At 39.3% G+C, this 23,993-nt stretch overlaps 3 protein-coding genes across 10 annotated transcripts in view; 1 reads left to right on the top strand and 2 right to left on the bottom strand.

Moving 5' to 3' along the window:
- Positions 1–236: 236 nt before the first annotated feature.
- The window catches only part of LOC144654585 (leucine--tRNA ligase, cytoplasmic-like), a 41,006-nt gene continuing 17,249 nt past the window's right edge, over positions 237–23,993 (bottom strand). Inside the window, exons 23-36 of the mRNA XM_078514755.1 lie at positions 15,091–15,219; positions 14,522–14,573; positions 14,262–14,325; positions 13,639–13,751; positions 13,168–13,238; positions 12,461–12,623; positions 12,085–12,153; positions 11,419–11,559; positions 10,671–10,889; positions 9,235–9,339; positions 8,617–8,721; positions 2,251–2,469; positions 1,797–1,863; positions 237–380 (exon numbers count right to left, since the gene is read on the bottom strand). Coding sequence (XP_078370881.1) covers positions 313–380; positions 1,797–1,863; positions 2,251–2,469; positions 8,617–8,721; positions 9,235–9,339; positions 10,671–10,889; positions 11,419–11,559; positions 12,085–12,153; positions 12,461–12,623; positions 13,168–13,238; positions 13,639–13,751; positions 14,262–14,325; positions 14,522–14,573; positions 15,091–15,219 — 1,585 coding nt within the window. The 3' untranslated portion in view covers positions 237–312. The remainder of the gene's footprint in view (positions 381–1,796; positions 1,864–2,250; positions 2,470–8,616; positions 8,722–9,234; positions 9,340–10,670; positions 10,890–11,418; positions 11,560–12,084; positions 12,154–12,460; positions 12,624–13,167; positions 13,239–13,638; positions 13,752–14,261; positions 14,326–14,521; positions 14,574–15,090; positions 15,220–23,993) is intronic.
- LOC144654577 (uncharacterized) lies at positions 2,482–5,485 on the bottom strand. Its single transcript, XM_078514740.1, has one exon. It carries the CDS (start codon positions 5,319–5,321, stop codon positions 4,158–4,160), a length of 1,164 nt encoding a protein of 387 aa, XP_078370866.1. The 5' UTR covers positions 5,322–5,485; the 3' UTR covers positions 2,482–4,157.
- On the top strand, positions 17,942–23,935 carry LOC144654578 (histamine H2 receptor-like). Of its 8 annotated transcripts, none has more exons than XM_078514743.1 (2): positions 17,942–18,040; positions 22,037–23,935. In XM_078514743.1, exon 2 carries the CDS (start codon positions 22,258–22,260, stop codon positions 23,356–23,358), a length of 1,101 nt encoding a protein of 366 aa, XP_078370869.1. In that variant the 5' UTR covers positions 17,942–18,040; positions 22,037–22,257; the 3' UTR covers positions 23,359–23,935. The 8 variants fall into 8 exon arrangements, with proteins under 8 accessions (XP_078370869.1, XP_078370875.1, XP_078370872.1 ...); XM_078514749.1 differs by having other exon boundaries at positions 17,991–18,040; positions 22,040–23,935; XM_078514746.1 differs by lacking the exon at positions 17,942–18,040 and adding an exon at positions 18,438–18,525.

Genomic DNA, 23,993 nt, shown 5'->3' with positions numbered 1-23,993 from the left:
ATTTCTTTATTGCAAAGTACGATTCTGAAACATTCAAAGAGCTATTGTTAATATTCAATACACTCCTCTAAAGCGGACTCGTTCAATGCCTCAGAACAAACTATCAGCCTCAGGGACGGGAGGGATATTTATTTAAGTACTGTCCTGTCCCCTTCCGCGCGATTGTATTAGGTTTCTGTTAAGAGGGTGTCCACTCTATCTCTAACTGCTGTCTACACAAAGTCAATTCTTTGTTAAAGGCTTGTAAATCTATTTTACTTCGCAAGGAAGCGTTTAAATATTGAGTACAATAAACATTGCAATTTGTTTGCTTCACTTCTTTGGAATGAAAGCGTAGAGACACCGTCCACTGTAATTCATGATATCTTGGTTTGTCAATGCTATAAATAAGCAAATAAAGAAACCAGATTAGTATCAATGAAAGTAGCAATAACAAAACGACACGAGAAAAAAAAAAAATTACATCAACATGGGTACATACTAGTTATGCAACGCTTTCCAGTGGTATACTATGGAATATCCCACGAGTCACTTGAATTTTCTCGGTATACACACGAGCCTTTAGCCGAGTGTGTATACCAAGAAAACACAAGTGACAAGTGGGATATTCCATAGTATACCACGAGAAAGTGTTGTGTAACTATTTTATACCATGACATAGAAAATACTCTTACTAAATTTCGCTTCTTGCAATTTTCGCATAAGAGACGACTGGGGACGAGTCAGCAATCGCACGATGGGAAGGTTGGGTAGAATACCGTCGAATATACAACGGCTTTCCTGTATTCTGATTGGCTGTATTTTCTATGGCATGCTATAAATTATAGGAAGAACCTTTGAAACGCGTGAATATTAAAACATCTGGGTAGCGACGGCGTTGAGAGATCAGTGGCTTTTAAAACCTCATTTACACGCGCAAAAAAAATCGGCACGGCACGGCAAATTTTTGGCACCGTGCTGACAATTTTTGGGCACGACACTCCCAATTATCGACGTGTAAACGTACCGGTCCCAAAAAAAATGTGGCACCAGTGCCCAATTTTTTAGGGGTGCCGAGACTACCTCCAGGAGGTAGTCTCGGCACGGGTAAATCGAGGCACCGTGCCGAAAACAAGTGTGACGCATGCGTTGTTTCTACGAAAATGGCGGCCACTGCGTCATTCTCGCCCCAAGAGACTTTGTTTCTTTTAGTCACGTGGTCGGCGAAAAGAGTACAAAAAGAGAAGTTCTGGGGGATAAGAATGCCACCGAGGCAGAAGATAAGAGATAGCTCCCGCTCTAAAAAAATCACCGTAAGTCAGCCACTTCCACCATCACTGCAAAGAGCCATTTATTTTTCAGACTTTTCAATCTTCTTCTTCTGATTTCGTCAACTCCTTTCAGATGTCGATTTGTTTTGCCCCTGAACACTCTTCATTATGTTGAATGGTCGACAACTCGTTCCTTTCCGATAAAATTCGCGTTTTGCACTGAAAGCACGATGAACTATCACAGCAAAACATTTTTCTGCCATTTCTCGGCAAGGAAACCGATGGAAAGTAGGGGTGCCAAGATAAAAATTGGTACCGTGCCTAGCAGGAGAGAACTTTCTTGTTTTGGTCGTGTAAATGGGCAGTGCCGTGCCAAAATGGTTTGGTCACGGTGCCAAAAATTTGCCGTGCCGTGCCGATTTTTTTGCGCGTGTAAATGGGGTTTAAAATCGCTACTGCCGCTGCTTGTCCAAGATAGCCGAGCTTAGTTAATTATCGGAGAGGGGAAGCTCTCGTAACAAGAAATTGATTAAACGTGAAACTTACCCGAATCGCATTTGGGCGAGGCCGAGAGGGAAAGTTTTCTTCCCCTCAAACCAAACACCACTGCAACCTAAAATCACACCAACAAATATACACACAATTAGAATTGGATAACCTCAATGAACTGGTGCGCAGACCTGCTCGGGAATACTTTAACCATCGACAGTGAAAAACACATGTCGTAAAACAGCTACAAACGAAAAAAAACCCCTGGCCACAGCATTTTTGTCTGGTTGACCTGACAATTCGCCTGTAATGTATGGAACCCAGGTGTAAACAGTTTGGTTCAAGAACGCAACACAACGACCTGGGCCAGGCTCGAACCAGGACCTCTCGATCCGAAGTCCAACGCACTGGCCATTAAGCTGCCATGCCTCCCTAGCATCTCGGGGAATGGCGATACAAAGATCAATTTCATGAACAAAATGGGACACAACTGGCCCCTTATTAAACTGACCTCCCGTGTCAGATGGTCCAAATTCAACAGGTACTGTCCCTGCGGGTTCTCTAACAGCACCGTGGCTTCATGTCCCTTGACGCCCTGTGCTGGTTCAACTCCACAAAGTTGCACATTTACAAACCGACACACCGGGGAGGAGGTAGGTCTTTTTTCAGAAGGGAGGGGAGACTTGTCAGTCGCTTTTCTTGTACCACTGGAGCCATCAACACCATTGACCTGCGAGAAAGGAAAAATATTGTAAATTTAAGAAACCTTGAATTGATGCATTTATTTTCTTTCCAAACACCTGCGCGAGATTGAAAAAATCACATTTACAGATTTAAGGTACAGTGGATACACGCCACGCGCGTACGCAGATCCTGTGCAATTCCTCCATAAAAAGTCTTAAATTTTCCGAAAGCTTTCGTTTTAAAGCCAAAAGTTAATGCCGTCCCTGGAAAGTTAAGGTTTATACGCAGCTTATGGATGGGAAATTTGATAATTGTTCTCCACTGAGTTTCCCAGCTTGCAATTCTCTTTCACCGTACTTTTTTCATAACAATTTACTACAAAAGTTTGCACACTTTCGAGTCAAATTCTAAGAAAAGTTCGAGGCGGCAAAGACCGGAGGTGACGTCATTTTTGCGTTTGACCGCTGTGAAGATTTAATGTAGGCTCAATTACCAGCCGCTGTTCGGGAAAAGAGCCCGCGCTTCTCTCCAAAAAAAACGAACGAATACCGGGCTTGAGACAGCCATTCTGATGCTAGCCCCTACCCTCCCCCGAAAAAACATCTCAGGCACGAAAAGTCCTTCTTCAACACACCCCACGATGTCATTTATTTAAAATTAACTACCTCCATCTTTTGAGCTTTATTTTTACATTTGACATCTTTTAATGATGGTCGTGAAGCTCGTTTGTGTTTGATAGCGTTACTTAACGATTAGACAGTTTTCTCTTCCTGACAAGATGTCGGTTTCACGACAATATATTGAGAAAAAAACCCGCTCTATATTGATATTCTAAAGCGCAACAAGGGCTGCCTCGTCCCCAGTCGCTCGCGATCGTTGAGAGAAATTCTGTTTTTTCCCTCCCATCACCCGCCGCTCGCGCGTCGCGCTCGCTCCCAATCCTCCCACTCGCGACTCTCCAGAATCCGCGCTCAATCGGCTTGGAAAAGCCTGTGGAGGCAGCAACAAGGGCAAGAAATCAAATGGCGGTAAACTGAAGAAAGCACTCACGAAATACAACGCAATCCCGATTTCTTAAACTTGCAAGAGAAACGAAAATTGTTTCGAGAAGACGGGAAGTTCGAAAAAATCGGCAGTAAAATTACAGTGTTACCGAGAGTTTCGAAGAGTTCAAGAAATCGAGATGCCACTGTTCATCTGCGCACGATATTGTAATGGTCTTTTTTTTAAGTTGGAGAATTAGCCAGTTGCCACACTCATAACAGAGTGATTTACGTTTTAGTATGTTTATTAGTTTCCACTACGTTACACACTTACTTTAGATAAGTTTCGAAACTAATAACTTAACTTGGTACTCGCCCTTTATTTTCACGGAGACAACAAATGTCAAACAAAGACTTTGGCACGAATAGAGTCTGACTGCGTGTTCAGTTCCGGTTTTATTTCGCAAATGAACGACATTTCATAAATGTAGCAGTCTAAATTCAATTCTTTATATTTGACTAATAAATTTATAAAATAAAAATTGACATCCGAACGTTTTTTTACGACCACAAAAGCAAGCAAGAGTCCACAGGCTACTCTCAATTCTCATGCAAACGGCATTTTACAGGGCTTATCGACGCTTACATTAAAACCCGCACTTACTATCACTAATAGACAAGAGCTGTTCCATACAGCTACTGGTATTGTATTAACAACTGCTACCAGGATATGTCTCTTCCATCTTCGCCTTCAAACAGCCATGACAGCCATGTTCTGATAGCGAGTCTCGATCGCAAGAGACATGCTGGTGAAAAACCACTCAATCACCAGCTGAACTGAAGTATAAATGGCAAAAGTCTGGAGCAACTTTAAAAGAGAGCTGTTTTCAACGAAGACAAATTGATACAAGTATATTATTCCATTAACAGACACTATGGCAGTGGATTCAAACAACATGCTCATGATAGCGATGTCAGCCATTAGTCTCTCGCGACGAGGAGTACGAAAAATACCCCAAGGAGCCGAGTTTCGTTTCCAAAGCACATGACAAATGTGATCAATGACAACCATGGCGCTGCGTTCTACGACTTCTGCAGCTCCGTGAATTATTCCAAGAATGGCGATAGATTCCAATTTGTCGAGATCAGCTTGCAAAACTCGAAAAGCCATCGCATAGCCGACATAACAAGGCGCTAATAAGACATACGAATATCCCGGATGAGTAACGTACCATAATCGCTGAGCACAAATTCGTGATATTATTTTTCCAGCCACCCCAATAAGAGGAGTAAAGACAGCAATGGCCAGTTTTTCTTCCTCGTTTCGTTTGATATACGCTGGATAAAGATAATCACATATCAAAGCACCAGCAATAAAAGGAAGACAAATTGGTATGATCATTTTACAGAAGAGACTCAAATGTTTCGATCTTGGTCGAACGCAAAAATGTCTTCCGACAAGATACATCTGTGAACATATACTGAGAAAGAAAATAGCATACGACGGAGCTTGAACTAACTTAGTAGATGCCAAATAATAAGGCGTCGCTATAACTTGTAAAGCGACTCGATAAAGTATGTCCAAACAATATGCCAAGCAAGAAACGAGCAGCAGTTTTCTCTTCATTCCTTTTAACTGATAAGGACGGAAAAGAAATAACAGATTTACAAATAGCCAGATGTAATAAAACACAACAGATATGGCATCAGAAACTGTTCTCATCCATTGCACACGAATTGAAATTGATTTCTCTGGATAATGTAGATAGTGAAGGATCGTTTTATAACAAAGATAAGAAATTAGCAGGAAAAATATACCAAGGATTACAGCAGATAGAAAAGAAATCAAAGCTCCAATGTACAACGATTTATAAACTGTCTGTAGAAAAGATGGTCGAAGTCGCTTCCAAGCCATTACTTGATCATCATTTCCCCGATCTGCTTCTGTTTCTTCATTTTCCTCTGGTAAACAAGCGTTTATAAGCCTTGCATTAATACTTCTTGACGCCAGATATGCCGAGCTTGTGATTTCTCTGTCGCTGTATTCTTGGTAAATAAGCTCATCGACTGGATAATAACAAAATTTGACCAAACACTTCTAACAGCGTACTGCTACTCATTTCAGTGCATGGAAATGGCCAAAATTTACATTATCACGAATTAAGTGTACTCTGAGGAGAAACTGAAATCTCGATAATCATTTACACAATAGAAAACCTCTCTGTGTTAGTTTCAGTTCGTATGGTAATGCACGCCTCTGCTTGGTCCTGTAATTGCTACCAGTTATGATGATTAAGCAAATTAATTCCTATTTAGTTTTTTTCTTTTCATTTTTCCTTACAATATGACAACGTTATTACAATAAGGTGTATGTTGGTTGATATTTATGACCAGAGTTGCCAATTAGCTTCAGCTCAAACCACAAAATGACACAAACTTCCTTACAACATCGTAGACGTTTATACCCTCATAAGTTAACCAGCTCGTTATAACGATGCAATTTGAATTGGGTTGATCTTTTTAATAGCTTGGTTTGTTCTGGTGTCTCTGGCTCACCTGCATACAGTAAACTTTCCTTCCTTACACACATCAAATATAAAGGACAAGTCTCTAGCGTACAGAGAATCAAAAACTTTTATTGCTTAACAAGGTTTGGATAATCTTACAACTTGTAACGATTCAGATACTACTGATATGTCTCGATTGGACAACCCTCCAAGTTAATTTTTTTTCCCTTAGTGGCCATTTGACGACTACCCATTTAGGTTAAGTCGCCACTGATGGGAAATTTTGGTCGCCAAAATATATAATTGTTTGCAAATCTACGTGCCAAACAGCGTGAATGAAACGAAATTTTACCACGATCTTTTTCCCCGGGAAAAAAAACTTAACAAAAGAAACAAAAACAATAAAAAAATGAAAAGATCAGTTCACGAAACCCAAAAATTTTGTGGTAGAACAACTAATTTTTCAAAGTGAATCCATAATGTACAGAGAATTTCTCAGTTCGGGTGATAGTTTGCTGAAACTCTGGAGCAGTCTTCTTGTGATCGCCGGGCTGGCGACCTTGCTCTAAAATTTAGGGCCTGTTTACATGATTCAGGAATGACTTTCATCCCGGAACGAGTTTCGTTCCGGAATGAAGTTCGTTCTGCATTCACATGACAGAGTCGACCACTGCAACCAAAGGCATTTTCACGTGCGCGGTTTTTGCGCGAGATCAAAACAAGGTGGCGCATGTTTCACGCGAGATCAAAACAAGATGGCGCATGTTTCGCGCAAACATGTTTTTGTACTCATGAATGGCCCTATCTGCAAATTTAACGAGCAATTTGACCATAGAGCTGCTTCTTTGGGCTAAACAATAAATGCTATTAAGTTTTTTCGCTCTGAATTCAAACTGTGGCCTCCGTATGCGGTTTCATGAGATGCGATTTCATATCGAAACGAAATTCGTTCTGTGTTTACATGAAACCAGAATGAAATGTCATTCCAGAACGAAACTTTCATTCCGGAATGAAAACCGGAATGAACTCATTCCGGAATGACTTGACTTTCGTCTCGGTATCATGTAAACAGATACAGAGAAATGTATGGGGATGGAATGAACTCGTTCCGGAATGAAGGTCATTCCTGAACGAGTTCATTCCATCCCCATACATTTCTCTGTATCTGTTTACATAATACCGAGACGAAAGTCAAGTCATTCCGGAATGTGGAACGAGTTCATTCCATCCCCATACATTTCTCTGTATCTGTTTACATGATACCGAGAAGAAAGTCAAGTCATTCCGGAATGAGTTCATTCCGGTTTTCATTCCGGAATGAAAGTTTCGTTCTGGAATGACATTTCATTCTGGTATCATGTAAACACAGAACGAAATTCGTTCCGAGATGAAATCGCAACTCATGAAACCGCATACGGACTCCACAGTTTGAATTCAGAGCAAAAAAAAACGTAATAGCATTTACTGTTTAGCCCAAAGAAGCAGCTCTATGGTCAAATTACGCGTTAAAATTGCAGATACGGCCATTAATGGGCACAAAAACATGTTTGCGCGAAACATGCGCCACCTTGTTTTGATCTCGCGCGAAACATGCGCCACCTTGTTTTGATCTCGCGCGAACACCGCGCACGTGAAAATGCCTTTGGTTGAACCGTTCGACTCTGTCATGTAAATGCACAACGAACTTCATTCCGGAACGAGTTTCGTTCCAGAATGAAAGTCATTCCGGAATCATGCAAACAGGCCCTTTAGTCACCAGTTCCAAAATTTTTGTCGCCACGGCAACTAAAATGGCATGCTTCTGTACGAGTGAAACGCGATCTTAGGTCACCGTAGATTATACCGCAGTTAAGCAAATGTATGCATGAGAGAGACATTACAACTAATAGCAGTAAGATCTAACGATAATAATAAAGATTAGAGATTGCCCAAGATTGGGCAAGCGCATATAGGGAATCAACTTTTGCTTTGCTGAGGTTATTGTACCATACTGTTACTAATTTTCGAGGGACTCTTACATTCTCGCAAAATTCGTCGAAATTAAGTTCCCGCGAAAATAACAATAAGGTACAAGAAACCTCATCTCGGAACGTGCAAGATAGCCGGAAGTCCTTGGTAGCCCGGATATGAATATGAAAATAAAAAACTCGTTTAATTAATGCTATAAGGAAGTCTAAAACACGTGCGTAGATGTGGTCTAGGCTTGCCAGCCCCAGGAAGTAAAATAAATTCAAGTGTGTAAGTTTTGAGTCCTAAGTAAAGGTATCTTGTCTGCTGTATATCAGGCTGGTGGGAGAGAGCTGAAGATTGAGCATAGGAGCGCATTGCATGACGGATACGAAGCAGGATAAAAACCTACAGCATTTGCCGTTAAATCAGATGTTTGTGCTGATAGAGACGCTTGATATTCTAACGTATAATAAGATTGTTTAATACAGCGCCAGTCAAACGGACAATAACTTATTCCTTACGGATACAAAGGCTTTGAAATGTACGAGGAATGTCTAGGATTTCTCAACCCACTATTGCAGATCATTTCACCGGATGTCAAACAAGTTTGTTATCTTGTTTGAGGTCACTCTTTGCACCTGCCAACTCTTTCGTCTCTTTCACTTGCTTTCTTAGTAGATATCGCTTTTGTTTTTCACGAAATTAATTGTGACTCTATGCGCAAATGAAGGTGAAAAATAAACACGAACAAACCTGATTTTCCTGCGCTGTAAATACCGAGAATGGTTTGCCTGGAGCGCAGTCCTCTTGAATTCGCTTGTCTGCTTCACTTGACGGCTTGATTTCAACACTGACCAGCTAACAAAAAAAAAAATCAAACGATTCAGAAACAAATTTGCGTCAAAAGGTTCGAGCTTAGGTTCCAAAAGGGATTTGGGCTCCAGGGCTCCGAGCCGCTCTGTGGCAAACGATTTGAGGGTCACAACCTCCTACCCTACCCCCCACTCCCCGCCGGGAACCTGAGCTCAAATTGCGTCTGATTTGAGGTGATTTGTGCCTGTGTTTGATGAGTGGAAACAATTGTGATTGACAAATATGAAGAAAGGCACTCGGCAATAATTCGTCTCATTCTGTAACTTAGAAAAGTCACGAACGCTTATCCGGCTTCGTGACATACATAGCGTGACAACCCAGATAATAGTTACAAATGAGAGATAAAACAGGCGGGTTAAAATTTCCATTGAAAAAGAGAACGAGTCAACGGGATAAAAGGTTTTTTTTTTTAAAGAAGACGTTTTAGAGACCACTCTGATAATAAAAAAAATTAATATGGCTACAGTTATACATTTTACACATTACATTAAGTTTTACCTCCAGAGCTTTTGTAAGGAAAGGCCTGTTCTCCTCAAGTACTTGTCTTTCGTCAAATGGCAGAGTGGTTTCCAGAGCGGATGGACCGTCACGCTCCACACATTCCTGTTAATACAACAACAACAAGCTTTATTTGCAGGACTGTAAATTTGTTACAATATTGCAAAAGCGTAAACTTATTTAGTAATAATAATAATAAAAATAATAAAACAATAATATATAGTAAAAAACGAAAATGGTTCATATAAAATTAATTACATTGATAGTATTTTGTTACGTAAATCAAAACAAGATGATATAAATTTAATCAATTGCATGGTCACAAAATGATCGGGAGAATTCATTAATTCTAAAATCAAGTCAGGAACTGGTAGTTGGCTGACATTTAAGATGATAGGCTGTATTGTCTTGTAAAAGTTATCTCTTATTGTTGCATATTTGGAACAATAAAAGAGAAAATGAATTTCATCTTCGGTTTTATTACAATCACAGACCGGGCAGAGCCTATTATGTCTGGGCGTATTGTTATATCTGCCTAGTTCGATCATTAACTTATGATTGCATTGCTAATACGTAATTTAGCTAATGTTCTCCTACCAGAAACTCTCCTAGTTAACTCTAGATAATTGGAGGTAGCATATTCGTTCTTAAAAGATCTATAAAATTCTAGTTTTTGAGAATGCTGTAGAGTATGCTGCCAATACGAAATATATTTCTGTTTCATTAACTGCAGAAACATTGTCACTTTTGCGGTGTCTACTAAATCAGGATTAAAATTACCAAAATTAAAATATTCGGATGATAATAATAGACAAAGACAGACAATAGACAGGTCCATTTGAAACTAATCACATGTCTTTAGAGACGAAAGCCAGGAGATGCTTGCAGCGAAGTTACGGAGGCAGCGCGGACGAGGGGTTTAGGGCGTTGTTGTTGTTATCCGGAGGTCCCGAGTTCAAGGCCTCCACCCTGTCACTAGCTGGATTTAAACTCAGTCGTCCCGAGTTCAAATCCTCGGTCACGTTTTGTATATAGTCAACTGGTCTGCCTCCTGCAAGTTGGGATTGTTAACCGTGTTATGTTCATTGAAATATTTGTTTCCTCTGTTTCAGTGGCACGCATGTAAACTAGCTATCTCGATTAATGCATGATTACTTTAAAATTTTACATTTTTAGCGAGATGAGGGGTGTTAAGACACAAAATCACGGAATTTCACCGCGAGATATGGTTTCAAGATATTGGTAATCAATTTATATCTAAAAGGGTTTTCTTTTGACAGGTTGCGTCTAATAACGCACGCCTTCTAAACGTAAAACTTGAGTTAAGACTCGCGCCTACCTACGACTTTGCCCTGGCCAAACGATTTGACCAGGGCTTTACAAGAAATTCCGTTCTTTACAAAATCGTAAAGAATGCAAGTTTCAACTTCCGGTACCTTGACGTGCTGTACAAAAGGCATCAGTTTCTTCATGGCACTTTTGACTTCCGGTATGCCTTTCATCCGGTTCATAATATCCCTGTTATCAGGGAAGTTCCCTCCCTGTTGATCGTACATTTCCTTCAGAGTGTTAAGTGTGGCGTGCTGCCAGGCAGGGTACGAGCTGGCTACATAGATGATACCATGGGTGGGTTTCTTGGGCGGGGCTGCATCTTTCTGTTGGAGTAAACAAAAGGTCACGGTATTTTACGTTATTTTTCTGATCAGTTTCAAACTGAATGAAACCTTGAAATAATAGTTTTCTAACGTAGAAAAACACCAACGGGGTAATAAAAACCCGAAAATAACCAAGGATGGTTTCGACTGAAGATGATTAAGACGGATTACGAATGGCAAACTTGAAAACATTTACCACTTTTTTCAAGATGCGTTGTCCATGATGAAACTACTTTAAAGGATTGCTTTGCAGTCGCTTCTAGAGAAACGAGCAAGAGTCCATGATCATACTATGAAATAGATGGTAAACTAATATCAACATTTTTTCGGGTCATCGCCAACTTTGTTTTAAATCTCTAAAAAGCACTGAAAGGAACACAAGGCAAGTAGTCAGGATAATTAATTTTTTCAGCTTGGAAGTGAAATAACACGAGGGTTTAGAGAACCAAGAAGCAGTCGCATTTATTCTTCTCGTATGACAAAGCACAGCGATTTCCATTTCACAGACTTGCACTCAGCAAGTTCTTACCTTTTTTCCTTTGGGATTCATCATGGCCTTGATGCGTACACGGAAGTCATGCGCACGATCTGCTAAGTAGTCCGCTGACTTCAACAATGGCAGATCCACATTGCCTGCTATCGGCCACGAAGCGTTCATAATACTTCCGCTCTGCAAATGACATGACAAAAAACATGGCAATCCATTGGCTGTTTAGTGGGTCGAGCCTGAGTGCAAATGTTTGGACTATTTTCGTTCCAAGTAATTGCTATACATAGGTGAAGATGGAAGCTGAAAACGGATGCTTTTCGCAAAGGACTCTTTTGTTGCTGACTGTGCAATATTTATGGAAATTTATATTCAACTCGTGACACCCTTTTCCTTCGTAAAGAAACATAGTGATACACCTAACTTTCAGTTCTGCCATTGTCATATGCCTTGTTTAAACAAAGGAGTTTCTCAAGAGTCGAATACTCTGCTGAAAAATGCGTAACAATAAACGTATTTTTGGCTTTGAGAGATAGATGAAAATGCTTCTGTTCACACGAAGAAGAAATCTAAAACGGAGGAGCTCGATGTGTCTTGCTTTGCGCGACCTGCAAAATAAACCGCCTGTTCTGCAGGCTATGTATAGATAACACTTTGACAAACCCTGCCATCGAACAGGTATAGTACACAATATTTTACATGACGTACCTTTCCGACCAGCTCCCAAAGATGTTCAGCAAGATGGGGACAGATGGGACACAACAGCAGCGTTTGAACCTAACAAGAGAGGTATGCTAACTGTTAACAAACGGCTAGCGAATAAGCGATAGTAAATCATTGACCATGTGAGAAGGGAACATTCTGTTAACACGTAAACGCATCAAAGTCAAATTGGTAGAAAATTGTTTTTATTTTACTGAATTGATAAGTCTCATTGCCCTCAAAAGAACTTCTTTCTTCTATTCGCAACAAAAATGTAGAGGGAAGTAAGAAAGATTTAAAAACATTCGACCACTTTCAGGCAAAAACCTTCTTGTACCTAACACTTATTACCAAATATGGTACTAACTGCAGTGCACCTTACCTCAATGAACCTAAACACGAGGTCTCGATGCATGCCCACCATACAGCCCTCTCGGTATCGGTCCCTAGCCGCCTGCAGTTCATAGAAGCCTGTTTTTAGGGCCTCTCGGTACATCATGTTCTTATAGTTGGTGTCTGTTTCTTCGATGGCTTTGTTGATAGAACTACAAATGAAACAAATAGTTGATTTTGAAACTGTTCAACAATTGGGTAATAGAATACGAAAACCCAACAATGGTTTAATTTTGTAGAACAGTACTCGACAAATGACAGAAATCCAGTAGGAAATGAAAATGACTAACGATGATGAAAATGGAAATGGATTACAAAATGGACAAGCGTAAAAACGCAAGGCTTGCGCGTAGGAAACCCAACAGTAATCGTTTCATTTTGTAGAATAGTACTCGACAAATAACAGTAACACATTAGGAACTACAATGGCGAGGATGGAAATGGACTAAAATATGAACAAAACTAAACATGTAAGACTAACGTTTCTAACTTGGCTGGTTTTTTGGTAAAATTTTGCAAAATTTATATAGTTTCAACATATTATCTGTTTGTTAAACGCACTGGAAATTAAAAGGCCAATTTTGTCCTAACGGACTACATCCCAGCCTATATCAAGATTGCTTGGTGGTGACGCTTAAAAGAAAATTAAACCAAACCTGAAAAACCTGTTTAATTGAAAAGAAACACCAAACTCACCTTTCAAAGACTCGATCATCAAAACAGGTTTTTGGCCCGGTCCGCAGAGAGTCCTTACAAGCGAGCATCTCCTGATGGCAGAAAAAAAAATAACAAATTTAGTTGTCAGAAACTTTCGTTATACAAAAAGCTAACAGTTTACTGTAACATACAACAAATGCAGAAAAAGGATTGTTAAATTTTCTTGAGCGCTCCAATAGGGATATTTACAAACAAGTAAAAAAGGCAAAGCAACTTAATTTATAGTTTGATATACACGATTGAATTAAAGCCTCGCAGCCTTGGGGTCGTGGGTATGAACAAATATTTCAAATGAACACAAAACTGAATAAACTTTCATCTGGCAGGAGTCTAAACAGTTGATTATTTACATGACGTGGGATACCGACGCTCGGCCACTGTTACTACAGTGAAGTAAATTTTGTTTAAACTACTAAATTTACAAGATAACATGAATTAACAAGGACTAACCTTAGTCCATTCCAGGAATGTAAAAAGACGCAGGATACCTGCATCAGCCATCTTTTCCACAAAGTTTGCATCTTCCATGGTGTCACCAGCATCAGCCAAAGACAAACGCATGCCTAGATCGGACAAAACATTTATTACGGCGGTCGTAGCAGGGAGAGGGAAAGGGAGATGAACAGGTCAAAGATAACATAAGGTATGGTCTGTTCCTCGATAGGCACAAGAGTGAAAATACTTGAGAATATTTGACAGGTAATAAAGCGTTCTAAGATCACAATATTGTCAAAATATTGTTAAAAACTGTGTAGCGCAGTCTGTTGATCACATAATAAAGTTAGAGTTTCGTTTATGCGCTAATTTTTGTAAATAAATCCAGACGTTTCGGGACTTCTGTCCCTTCATCAGTGGAAAATCAGTTTTCCACTGATGTAGGGACAGAAGTCCCGAAACGTCTGGATTTATTTACAAACATTAGCGCATAAACGAAACTCTAACTTTATTATGTGATCAATAAAGCGTTCTGATTGGTTGACTGGATTTTAGTGACTGGCCTTCTGAAATGTTTTAGTCGTGTAATCAAGAAGAATGGACAAATAGGGGGGAGGGGAGGGGCGAGTACGGCTTACCGTCGGCAGAAAACTTGTCCACAGCCTGCCTCAGTGTGAGAAAGTTTCCAGTCGATTTGGACATCTGAAAAATAAACACTATTAGTTCACTGATTACATCAACAACCCAGCTGATAATTTAGCAGAAAATAAATAAACTAACTTTAGTAACATACTTTCAAAAAAGTGTCAAACTTCTACTGTTGTTACCTTCTGGCGAAAGTAGCTTAGTTTACATTCAGGCAGCTTAACGTGCACTGTATAAAGGTCTTGTTTGTTACCTTTTCAGAGTTAAGTAGCAAGTGTCCATTGGCTCTTACACTTCGTGGCCACCTGCGGATAAACAACAAACAAAAACATACCGTATTTATTCGATTAAACGCCTTCCTCGAATAAGCGCCGCCCTTGAATAAACGCCGCAGTTTAGAGCAGAAATATTAATGAACGCCGCCCTCCAATAAACGCCGCATCATGATGCGGCACTTATTCGACTAATAAACCCAAAAAACAAATGCAGTAATAATCAAGTTTGAGCAAGCCTAAAAAAATACTTTTCTTGATAAAAAAAATTCTTTTCAGACAAGCACCAAAACATGTTTATCTTTTTTAAAATTCAAATGTTCAGTTACCATACAACTGTTTGCATAAAACTAATTGAGTTTTAAATAAACGTCGCCCTCGAATAAACGCCGCACTCGAATCACGAAAAATTTAATAAACGCCGCGGCGTTTAATCGAATAAATACGATACTCACGAATTGTTTCCCTCTTTCAAAGTTGAAATGTTCACTTACTTCTCAAGATAAGTTGAGAAAAAAACCGTGAATTTATTCATCATGGTGACACTTACTTGTCCTTCTCCTTTGGCCACACGGCACAATGATTGTACAGGAAATACGTCAGGTGATTAGGTACCAGATCCTTTCCAGACACACGCAGGTCCACTGGGTACCAGTACTGAAACTCTTGTCGCAGTTTGCTGAAAGGAGAAACGTTAATCTTAACCTTCTTCACTACAAAATCTTATTGGTTTCTTTAGACAAAACGCAACTAATCGAAACAAGGATTAGAGCAGTTTTCAATCGAGTGTCGTAAAACCAAAACCAAACTGATTACTCTGGACACAGACAATCCAGTGAACCAATCAAAAATCGAAGCAAATTCATGTAGCTGGCACGAAGCGCGGGAAAACGTGCGCAAGCGAGTCATAATTGGTTTTGGATTTAGTTCTGATTGGCTTAGAAAGTGGCGCGAGATTTTTAAACCAATCACTACGCACGGTGATGCAAAACTTAAGCAAACGCAATTAACTTTTGACACTCAAGTAAAAACCGCTCTAAAACAAAACATATAATGGAACACTCGTGTCGAGAAGTTTTCGATTCCTTTTTGTCCAATCATAAATCATTCGAGCGCACTCCAAAAATTGTCACGTGAGCTTGTCACCATCTACATACGTCATCAGGGTTACTTCGCAACATCCCTTACCAACACTGCGGGCACAGTTAATTTCACAACAAAGAATTTCTGACAAGTGGCTCGAATAAGAATAAGAATAAGAACGGTTTATTGGACAATGTATTCACATGGTGTACTTATAGGAGCAAGTTATTCATCACGTTTTTTTCGCAATGGGTAGAATTTTGTAAGAAAAAAAAAAGGAATTAAAGTCGAAGTTAACGTCATTCACGCTGGAATTTAAAATAACCAATAATTTCAAGATAAATTATTTACAGGCCGTAATTTGGCAAGCTTATCGATTGCTTCAAACAATCCACGCAGCCAAAAAGTGAAACTGGAAAGAGGAGCATAAACTCTAAGGTAATTTAAAGTGCTGGAAAAAACCCCAGACATTTCCCTCTGAGCAATTTCTATTTTCCTTCTTTCTAAAAAAAATTCCTTCTTTTCTTCTCAAACGTGGTGTGCCTCGCGCGACTGACCTGCGTTCGTTACCAGCAGAATGTTGATATTATTATTACATTTCGCGGTCTGCATGTAAAATGAAGCGCTAGGCTGCGAGGAAACCTTGCTAACAGCTTTATTATTAGTAATCACGCTTCCCTAAGTGCATGTCCCACAACAAGGTACCTGACATTTCACGAGTCAGACAAAACAAAGAAAAAATATTACGCGAAATGAAAACCGCAAGATAGCACTGACGCATTTTCGATTTTAATAAAAACAGCTAGCCAACAACAATTTTGTTTATTTGCGCACGATTTTAAAAGCACTAGAGATTTTCATTAAACTTGTGTGAGAACTGGTTATCACACAAAAGTTATTAAACGGCTTCTCTGACACATAGAAAACAATGAGAATGAAAACTTAAAATAGTCAAATGGTTGCGACTTTCCATTTTAATAAAACGGCAAGTAAATTGCCTTTTATACAGAACGATAAGAGATTTTCATTCATTTAAGCGAGGTAATAAATCACAAGTTATGAATAGAAAAAAGTTATTAAGCGACCACGCTGGCACATCAATGACTTCGACGGTTGATTATTGTTACGCTGAACGTGCATGGATTATGAAGTTTACAGGAAACTCACACCAAAACATAAATAACAATTATCAATTAAGTTGTTGCAATCTCAGGTAACATCAAGTTTAGGTAAACGTTCGGCAAAATTTGATCTTAGCTGTTTACTTGCTGTTTAATTAAAATTGAAACATGTTGAACATTTGCTGTTGAAAGTTTGAACGAGATGAAACTCTCAACAGCTTTCAACTTGAAAATGAAAAAATTACTGTAAGTCCTGCTAATAACGCCCTGGGCTTAAACGACCTCCTCGAAGTTTTGAGCACGGTTATGAGAGAAAAGAGGGGCTTGCTTTATAGAGAAAGTTCGAATCAAGATAAAAGCAACTAAAATTGTATCCCGATAATGATCTTCTATGTCTTTTAACGAAACTCTAAAGGGCATGAGAAGATAGTGGCTAAAAGCTTCCAAATTTATGAAAATCGTTGGCCTTTTTTGTTGTTGTTGATACATACTTAATTAGTCCTCTTCGTGCTTAGGTAGCATATAAAGAAGGCCGTTTTTTGTCGATAAGAGTACTTTTATGGTTCATAATGTTCGCACCTTGCAGAAGAAATCACTTATTTTTGAGTCAGTGAAAACTCGTATTTATTTAAATCAACTCTTTAACATTGTAGACTCCTCTTGCCCACCAAATAGCACATTTTTAAATGAAACTTTTCCGGCGGTTGGTGCACCAGATTCATGCACTTTCCTCTTATCCAATTAGAGTAAAGATATTTCGTTGTTAGCTTAGCAAAAAAAAAGCGCAGAGCACGGGACTCCACGCTAGGAAGTTTTGCCAACAGCTCTTCATTCTCAACTATAAATGGTTATTGAGTCCGGAGAGAATGCAACAAAAAATGAAAGTAGAAATAGACAGATCATCTGTAGTGACATGTTGTCGAGTTTAATAAAACTCAGAGCAAACAACATTTTTTGCAGAACGTTAAATTAGTCAAGACTACGATGCGACTGGGCATTTTAATAAAATTTGAAAGAGGAGGTATATAAGGTTACCAAAAGAAAACTGACATGAACGGCTTAAATGGAGGGTTATTATCACTATCAATACTTGATTATTACGTTTCAAAGGAAGCAGACACCTAAACTCAAAATAATTTCCTTGAATCACTAAAATGCCTCACCCGTGTCACGAATTTGCATATATCATATAAGCACAAACAAAACACATTATAAGACGAGCGCAAGACTGGGTTGCATTAATAGACTTCGGCGTTGCCTCCGAAAGCAGTCTTACATTTACCCTTACTGTCAGCGGTAAGTATTTTTCTTTTTATATCGAACTTCTTTTTGTGAGACGTTTTCGTTACAACACTGATATAATACAGGATTGTGGTTTCCTTGTTCATATTGTTTTTGTTGTGATTACAATATACTTAGTGATTTAGACGCAGCAGGAACTGGCCACCTTTTCTTGTTAGTTCACTCTAATTATACGCCTGTGTGTGTCTGAGACAAAAGAAACCCAAGCAAACTGGAGCACCACTTCCGAAAAGACAGCCCTTTTATAAACTATATCAAACACTTTCGATACTAATTAGGAAAAAAGGAAAGCAAGCTGAAAAAGAAAATTCAGGGCAACTGATGATTTGAGTTACACTCGCAGGTGCACATCCCACAAAGCCTAAACAATAGAGAAAGGAAATGGCAAGAAAACGTGAAAATTAAGAGCGTAAAATCTTATTAAGGGAAAAGCGTTTTGTGTCGTTGGCAGGATAGCGTTTTGGCGCAAAATTTATGAGGTGAGTTAGTCAACAGCAGTTGAACATTTTGGGCAGATGTCTTTATTTTGAAAATTAAAACGAAGCTCGGCTAGAACAATCACTACTAACAAACAAAACATAAGAAAGGTAACAAACGAGAAAGAAGGAATCGAACCGATTTGCCGATACTATGAAATACAACTTTTGTTGCACATAGCAATTTTATATCGAACCTTGAGCACCCTTATCATAAAGTACGGACAAAGGCTGAAAAGATAAAAATAAAAAGTCTGGTGTATAAAAAGTAAGATTCAGAACATCGGGAAATAGCGAAAGAAACGTTAAAAAAACTTAAAAAAACATTCCGTTTTCAATACATGTTCTGCAGCATTCTTACTAGCAGTTATTAAAAAAAGGCATTCAATTTACACCTCCCAGACGTTCAAAAGCATTTACACCGATAAATAACGCAATCGCTTCATGCCGTATGCCTCACTTGCACATGCGGATAAAAAAAATTTTGAACGCTTTTTTTTAATTTCTCACGTTTTTCACAAATTTTACGATCACCGTAAGTCGTTTGATCACCTTGTAAAGCAAAACATTTTACATTCATATCCCGATGAAAAGAACCTAGCGATTTAACTAACCAAGCGATATAACGAAAGTCGCGATGTAACAAACATAGCGAAATAACGAACCTCGCGATGTAACGAACGTAGCGATATAACGAAGCTCGTGATGTAACGAACGTAGCGATAAAACAAAGCTCGCCATATAACGAAACTCGCGATATGAAGCTCGCGTGTGATGTAACAAATCTCTCGGTATAAAACGAACTTCACGATATAAGGAACTTCTCGGTAGTTTGCTAGCCGTTTTAGGTCGTTAGGCAGAAATGGAGAAAACTAACAGGACACAAACAGAAAATAACAATAACTTTAAGTTTAGTTGCTTAGTAGCCGTGCGTTACTTGCAAAACTGATATTCAGGAAAAACATCATGTTACACTTAGCATGTCATGCACTATAATGCGTCGTTGAAATTATTATTTGATTTCTATTATTAGCACTGATTGTTACTGTCATCTCTGGACCTTCTGATTCGGGTACAAAAACACGACTCTAAGCGAACACGACAAGGCAATATATAAAAGAAGCTGACATCCTCCACAAATTTACCCGAGGATTTTCAATTTATGTTGTTTCAAACTTTGATAGTTTGAAAGACTTGAAAGCAGCCAAACAGGTGAAATGTATAAACGCCAATATTAAATTACCGTCGAGAGCTAAAACAAAAATTAACATGCGATCCAGACAAAATGTGTTGCAATTTTTTTTCGTTAAAAGTACTCGGAAGTACGTAGAGAAAGCGCGCCAGGACACAAAACGATAGTTTTGTGACGATAGTTTTACGACTCACATGGAAATCTAAATCTACGCTACTCAGATCGTTAAAACATAATTTTCAAGACTTTCGAAGAGCACTAAACGCGAATTTTCAAGACATACGAGAGGGACTAAACGGGAAACCCGATGCATGCATGGCCTGCGGAACACATGCTCGCTCGCTCCCCCACCCACCCACCCTCACTACCAATGTGCATTGCGACATAAAGCGCGTCAAACCATCCCCATTTCAAGGCGTCTCTAAAAAAGAAAATTAATTAAAAGAACTAAAGAAGCTCAAGAAGCATAAATAAAGAAGCAGATTACGCGTTGTGGGGCGTTTTTTGAAAATCTTGTTGTTTTTTTAAACTGTAACGCAGAAAGCGAGTATATTTTTAAATAAAATATTCGTGTTTATTATGGCAGCCAAAAAACCATTGATTATTTGTGAAAGCCATTGTCAACTTCAGACTCATTCAATCGAATGTTAATGACACCTTTCTGACCTAAAATTTCAACAAGTACACTTCTTTCGTTAATTACAGTTCCATTTCACAGCTATTTCCGAGCCTTTTTATAAAAATAATGAGTTTTGTCCCTCGGGGAGCCGTGAGAGTGAACAGAGAAAAACCAAAAAAACTCGGCTATCGTTCAATGTTTACGGAAGATGTCTAGATTGAGTGTGGAATATCACCCATAAAGCTTTACCCACGAGAGTATTTTAAGATTGTCAATTAAAAACACATCTACCCACGCTTATCACAAAGGCACAGATCCTTTTAATATACGCTGTCGTCAACTCTGGATAACCAACGGATGAAGAAATAATTCATGTGACAACACTGAATTTTAATCTGCGCATTGTGATTTGATTTTTTACGGCCGGTAACTTCAATCACCGCTTGTGGACATCATTCCATGCAGTCAGAATTTATCCGATAATATCTTCCTGAAGTTTACAGTTCAAGATTAATGATTACCTGACCAAGGACGCCTTTTCGCGGGTCCAATATCGGTTTTTGTTGACGAGATTTCTGCGTTTTTATTGGATGTTACCTGTTTGAAGAATGACTGTAATATAACCCGCTGTAGCAGCCGGAGAGGTTTTGTATCCACGTACAATATTCTCACAAGATCTATGCAGCTTTAGTTTATGGGAACAGCGATCTCAAACAGGTAGGCGAAATATACAGGAAGCACAACAATATTTCTATTAATTATACGTGCCTCGCAAAGCCTTTTAACAAAAGCTGCTCATTTGTTCACGGATAAAAATTTTCTCATTGACTTCTCTATCGAAGCAAACCAGGAAATGGATAAAGGACTTCGCCAATCTATGACGAAATCATATTCTATGCGCACGGAAAAAGGCAAAAATTAACTGAGGGCCAAAAAATCCTTAAAACTTGCTCAAAGAAGCCATTGAGAGGTTGAATAGGTGCTAGAGACATAAAAATAAATAATCGAGTATTTCCTATTAGAATAAGAAAGGCAGTTTTAATTTCAGGGATCAGTTTAAGAATCAGCCAAAATGCAAATGTTCCATTCGCAATATAGCTTTACTATATTAAATACACGAATCCAATTACGAAATTAAAGCGAAATCTCAAACAACTAGAATCTACTACATTCAAAAATGTATTGAGTTAATGAAGAGGAAGTTTACCGGGGAAACGAGCATTGTTTTCATGATTTGTGGTTTTCCGACCGTGGACAGAAAACAAATAAATTTGGTAGAAAATCATCAAGTGGAAATCAAATGTTTGAAAAAAAACATCACCGCTTTCACTCACTTTCCATAAAGATCACGCATTTGTCATAATAAACGAAACTGTCAAACAAATATAGCCTGGCGGATGTGTTATAAAAAAAAGACAAGTGTCTTAGCTTATGGGTTTTATATATCAGTTACAAGGCACGCAGCAGTCTCGATAGCACACAATTCGACTCTTCCGATTCGACATAGTAAGTACTAAAACTTGTGCTAGCTAAGTTTACGCACGCAAAAAGGGCAGATATACACAAAAGCGAAGAAGTTTAGCTCTTGAAACACATATCAGACATATTTGTGTTGCTATAAGAGAGGAAGGTAGGTTTAAGTAGCGCCAACCTTTTTGGAATTTTTTGAGCACTTTTAATTTTTTTGGGAACTTTTTTCACAGCAGATGTCTTACAACACTCATCAGGGGAAAATGACGGGAGAAGTTGACTGAAGACAGCAGCAGCGCTGAAAACATTAAAAGCGACTGTATGTAATTGAAAAAACACTCAAGATGCATTTTATCGCAATCATATCAACGGAACTGTGTTGATACCGCCAAGAGACGCTCAGTACCAGCAGTAGACTATCAAGCGACCACTTCCCTGCGGAAAGGCACTTATCATGAAAAACACAACACAAGCAATTGGAGAAGAAGGGGATTATCCTCACAATAACACGGACGATGAGGATTATTCTGCTAGCGGTGAGTTTTCTGGAGAAGAAGACATGTTTCTCGAAGGATTCAGCGCGGAATTCGACACATATCCAATCATTTTGGCAATTTTTATCATCGTCGTCAACTTAACCGTCATAATCCTCTTCATTCGCAACCGATCGCTCAGAACTGTCACGAACTCGTTCCTTATAAGCCTCGCTGCGAGTGACCTCCTCGCAGGTCTGGTTGGCATTCCTATGGTAATCTGTTGTTCAGCCTTCGGAGACAACACGTTCTGCCCAATTTCACTTTTAATATGGCGATTTATCTCCGTATCTACGGTGCTGCATATCCTGCTTGTGTCTGTGGACCGCTACATCGCTATAACACACGCCATGCGCTACCATAACATCGTAACGCGCACCGTTTTCTTCACGCTAACAATCCTCGCGTGGAGCGCTGCCGCGTTCGTGTCTCTCATTCAACTATCATGGCGGGCAGACGCTGAAATGGACGAAGACGAGGAAGAACAAGTAAACAAAGCTCAGATAACATACGACCTGGTCGTCTTTGCAATATTTTTCGCGGTGCCACTTTTTGTGATGGCTTTTATCTACGTGCGCATTTTTAGCACCGTTAGGTACCATGAGAAACAAATATGGCGATACCACAGCCCGTCGGACCCCGAACAGTCGCAAAACGGAAAATCAGATTCGAGAAACAGTGCGCAGCGAAAAACAGCCACAATTTTCCTGGCGATGTTGATCATATTTATTGCCTGTTGGCTTCCATATTTCATTTTGAGCTTTCAAGAACAACTGAGCCCCGAGGAGTTCTTGCCGCCGGTCTGGGTACTGTATGTGTTTTACTACTACGCGCGATTTTTCACCTCGCTAGCTAACCCCCTGCTGTATGTTCTTGGAAAAAGAGACTTTAGAGAGGCGCTTCTCAGCGCGCTGTGCAAGAAAGACAAAGCAAGGAGTGAAAGCCGGGCTAGCACAACGCTCACTGCCTTGTTTACCGTGGAGCAAAGCACCATCGGCGACTCAACAAAATCAAGCGCGTAACTCTTACGCTGAAAAGAAAAAGGAAAGAACAGCGCTAGGGGCTATTTCAGGACTCTGGCTAAGAGCACGTACTTATTATAAACAATTTAAAGTGGTTTTCTAGGACGGAACTAATCATTTAAAGTTTAGCGGACATGGGGTTTAGGCCAAACTATTTTTAGAGTTCCCTTCCTGCCTACTCTCTTTAAATTAAGAGTTATTCACTCAACGACGATATCTCCGCTCTACTATAAACAGAGCCTAACGAATTTCACGCCTGGAAAGGATTTGTAGCAATATAGAAGGCTTCAGTTTTCATGCAAACCAACCTAAACTAGATTTGTCAGGCACTGGAAAGAACTAGGGCTGTAAAGTCAGCCTAATCAATATAAATTTGACCATAAATGCTGTGCCCAAGAACAAAGCTCACCGCAATTTGCAAATAACTAGATTCTGTATCTCACAAAATACTTTTATTAGATTAGTAAAGACTTAAAGCCTTTTATTATCATGAAAATGGCAACTTAAATAGGCGTAATTCCTTGTTTGTTGAGGAAAGTACTTAGAATTACAGAGAGTCCGAGAAAATGGAACTAAATCTTTTATCTAATTAACACGCGCATCCAACACATTACAAAGGAAACCGGACAAATATC

This window comes from Oculina patagonica, chromosome 5 (assembly GCF_052425735.1).
Source record: "Oculina patagonica isolate OP01 chromosome 5, crgOcupat, whole genome shotgun sequence".
Lineage (NCBI taxonomy): Eukaryota > Metazoa > Cnidaria > Anthozoa > Scleractinia > Oculinidae > Oculina > Oculina patagonica.
The sequence above is the reverse complement of the archived record's forward strand: the minus strand, read 5'-3'. Positions and strand labels throughout refer to the sequence as shown.

What these genes read in the sequence shown, in the direction of transcription:
- LOC144654578 (XM_078514743.1), top strand. Translation starts at nt 22,258, where the DNA reads ATGAAAAACACAACACAAGCAATTGGAGAAGAAGGGGATTATCCTCAC.
- LOC144654577 (XM_078514740.1), bottom strand. Translation starts at nt 5,321, where the DNA reads ATGGCTTGGAAGCGACTTCGACCATCTTTTCTACAGACAGTTTATAAA.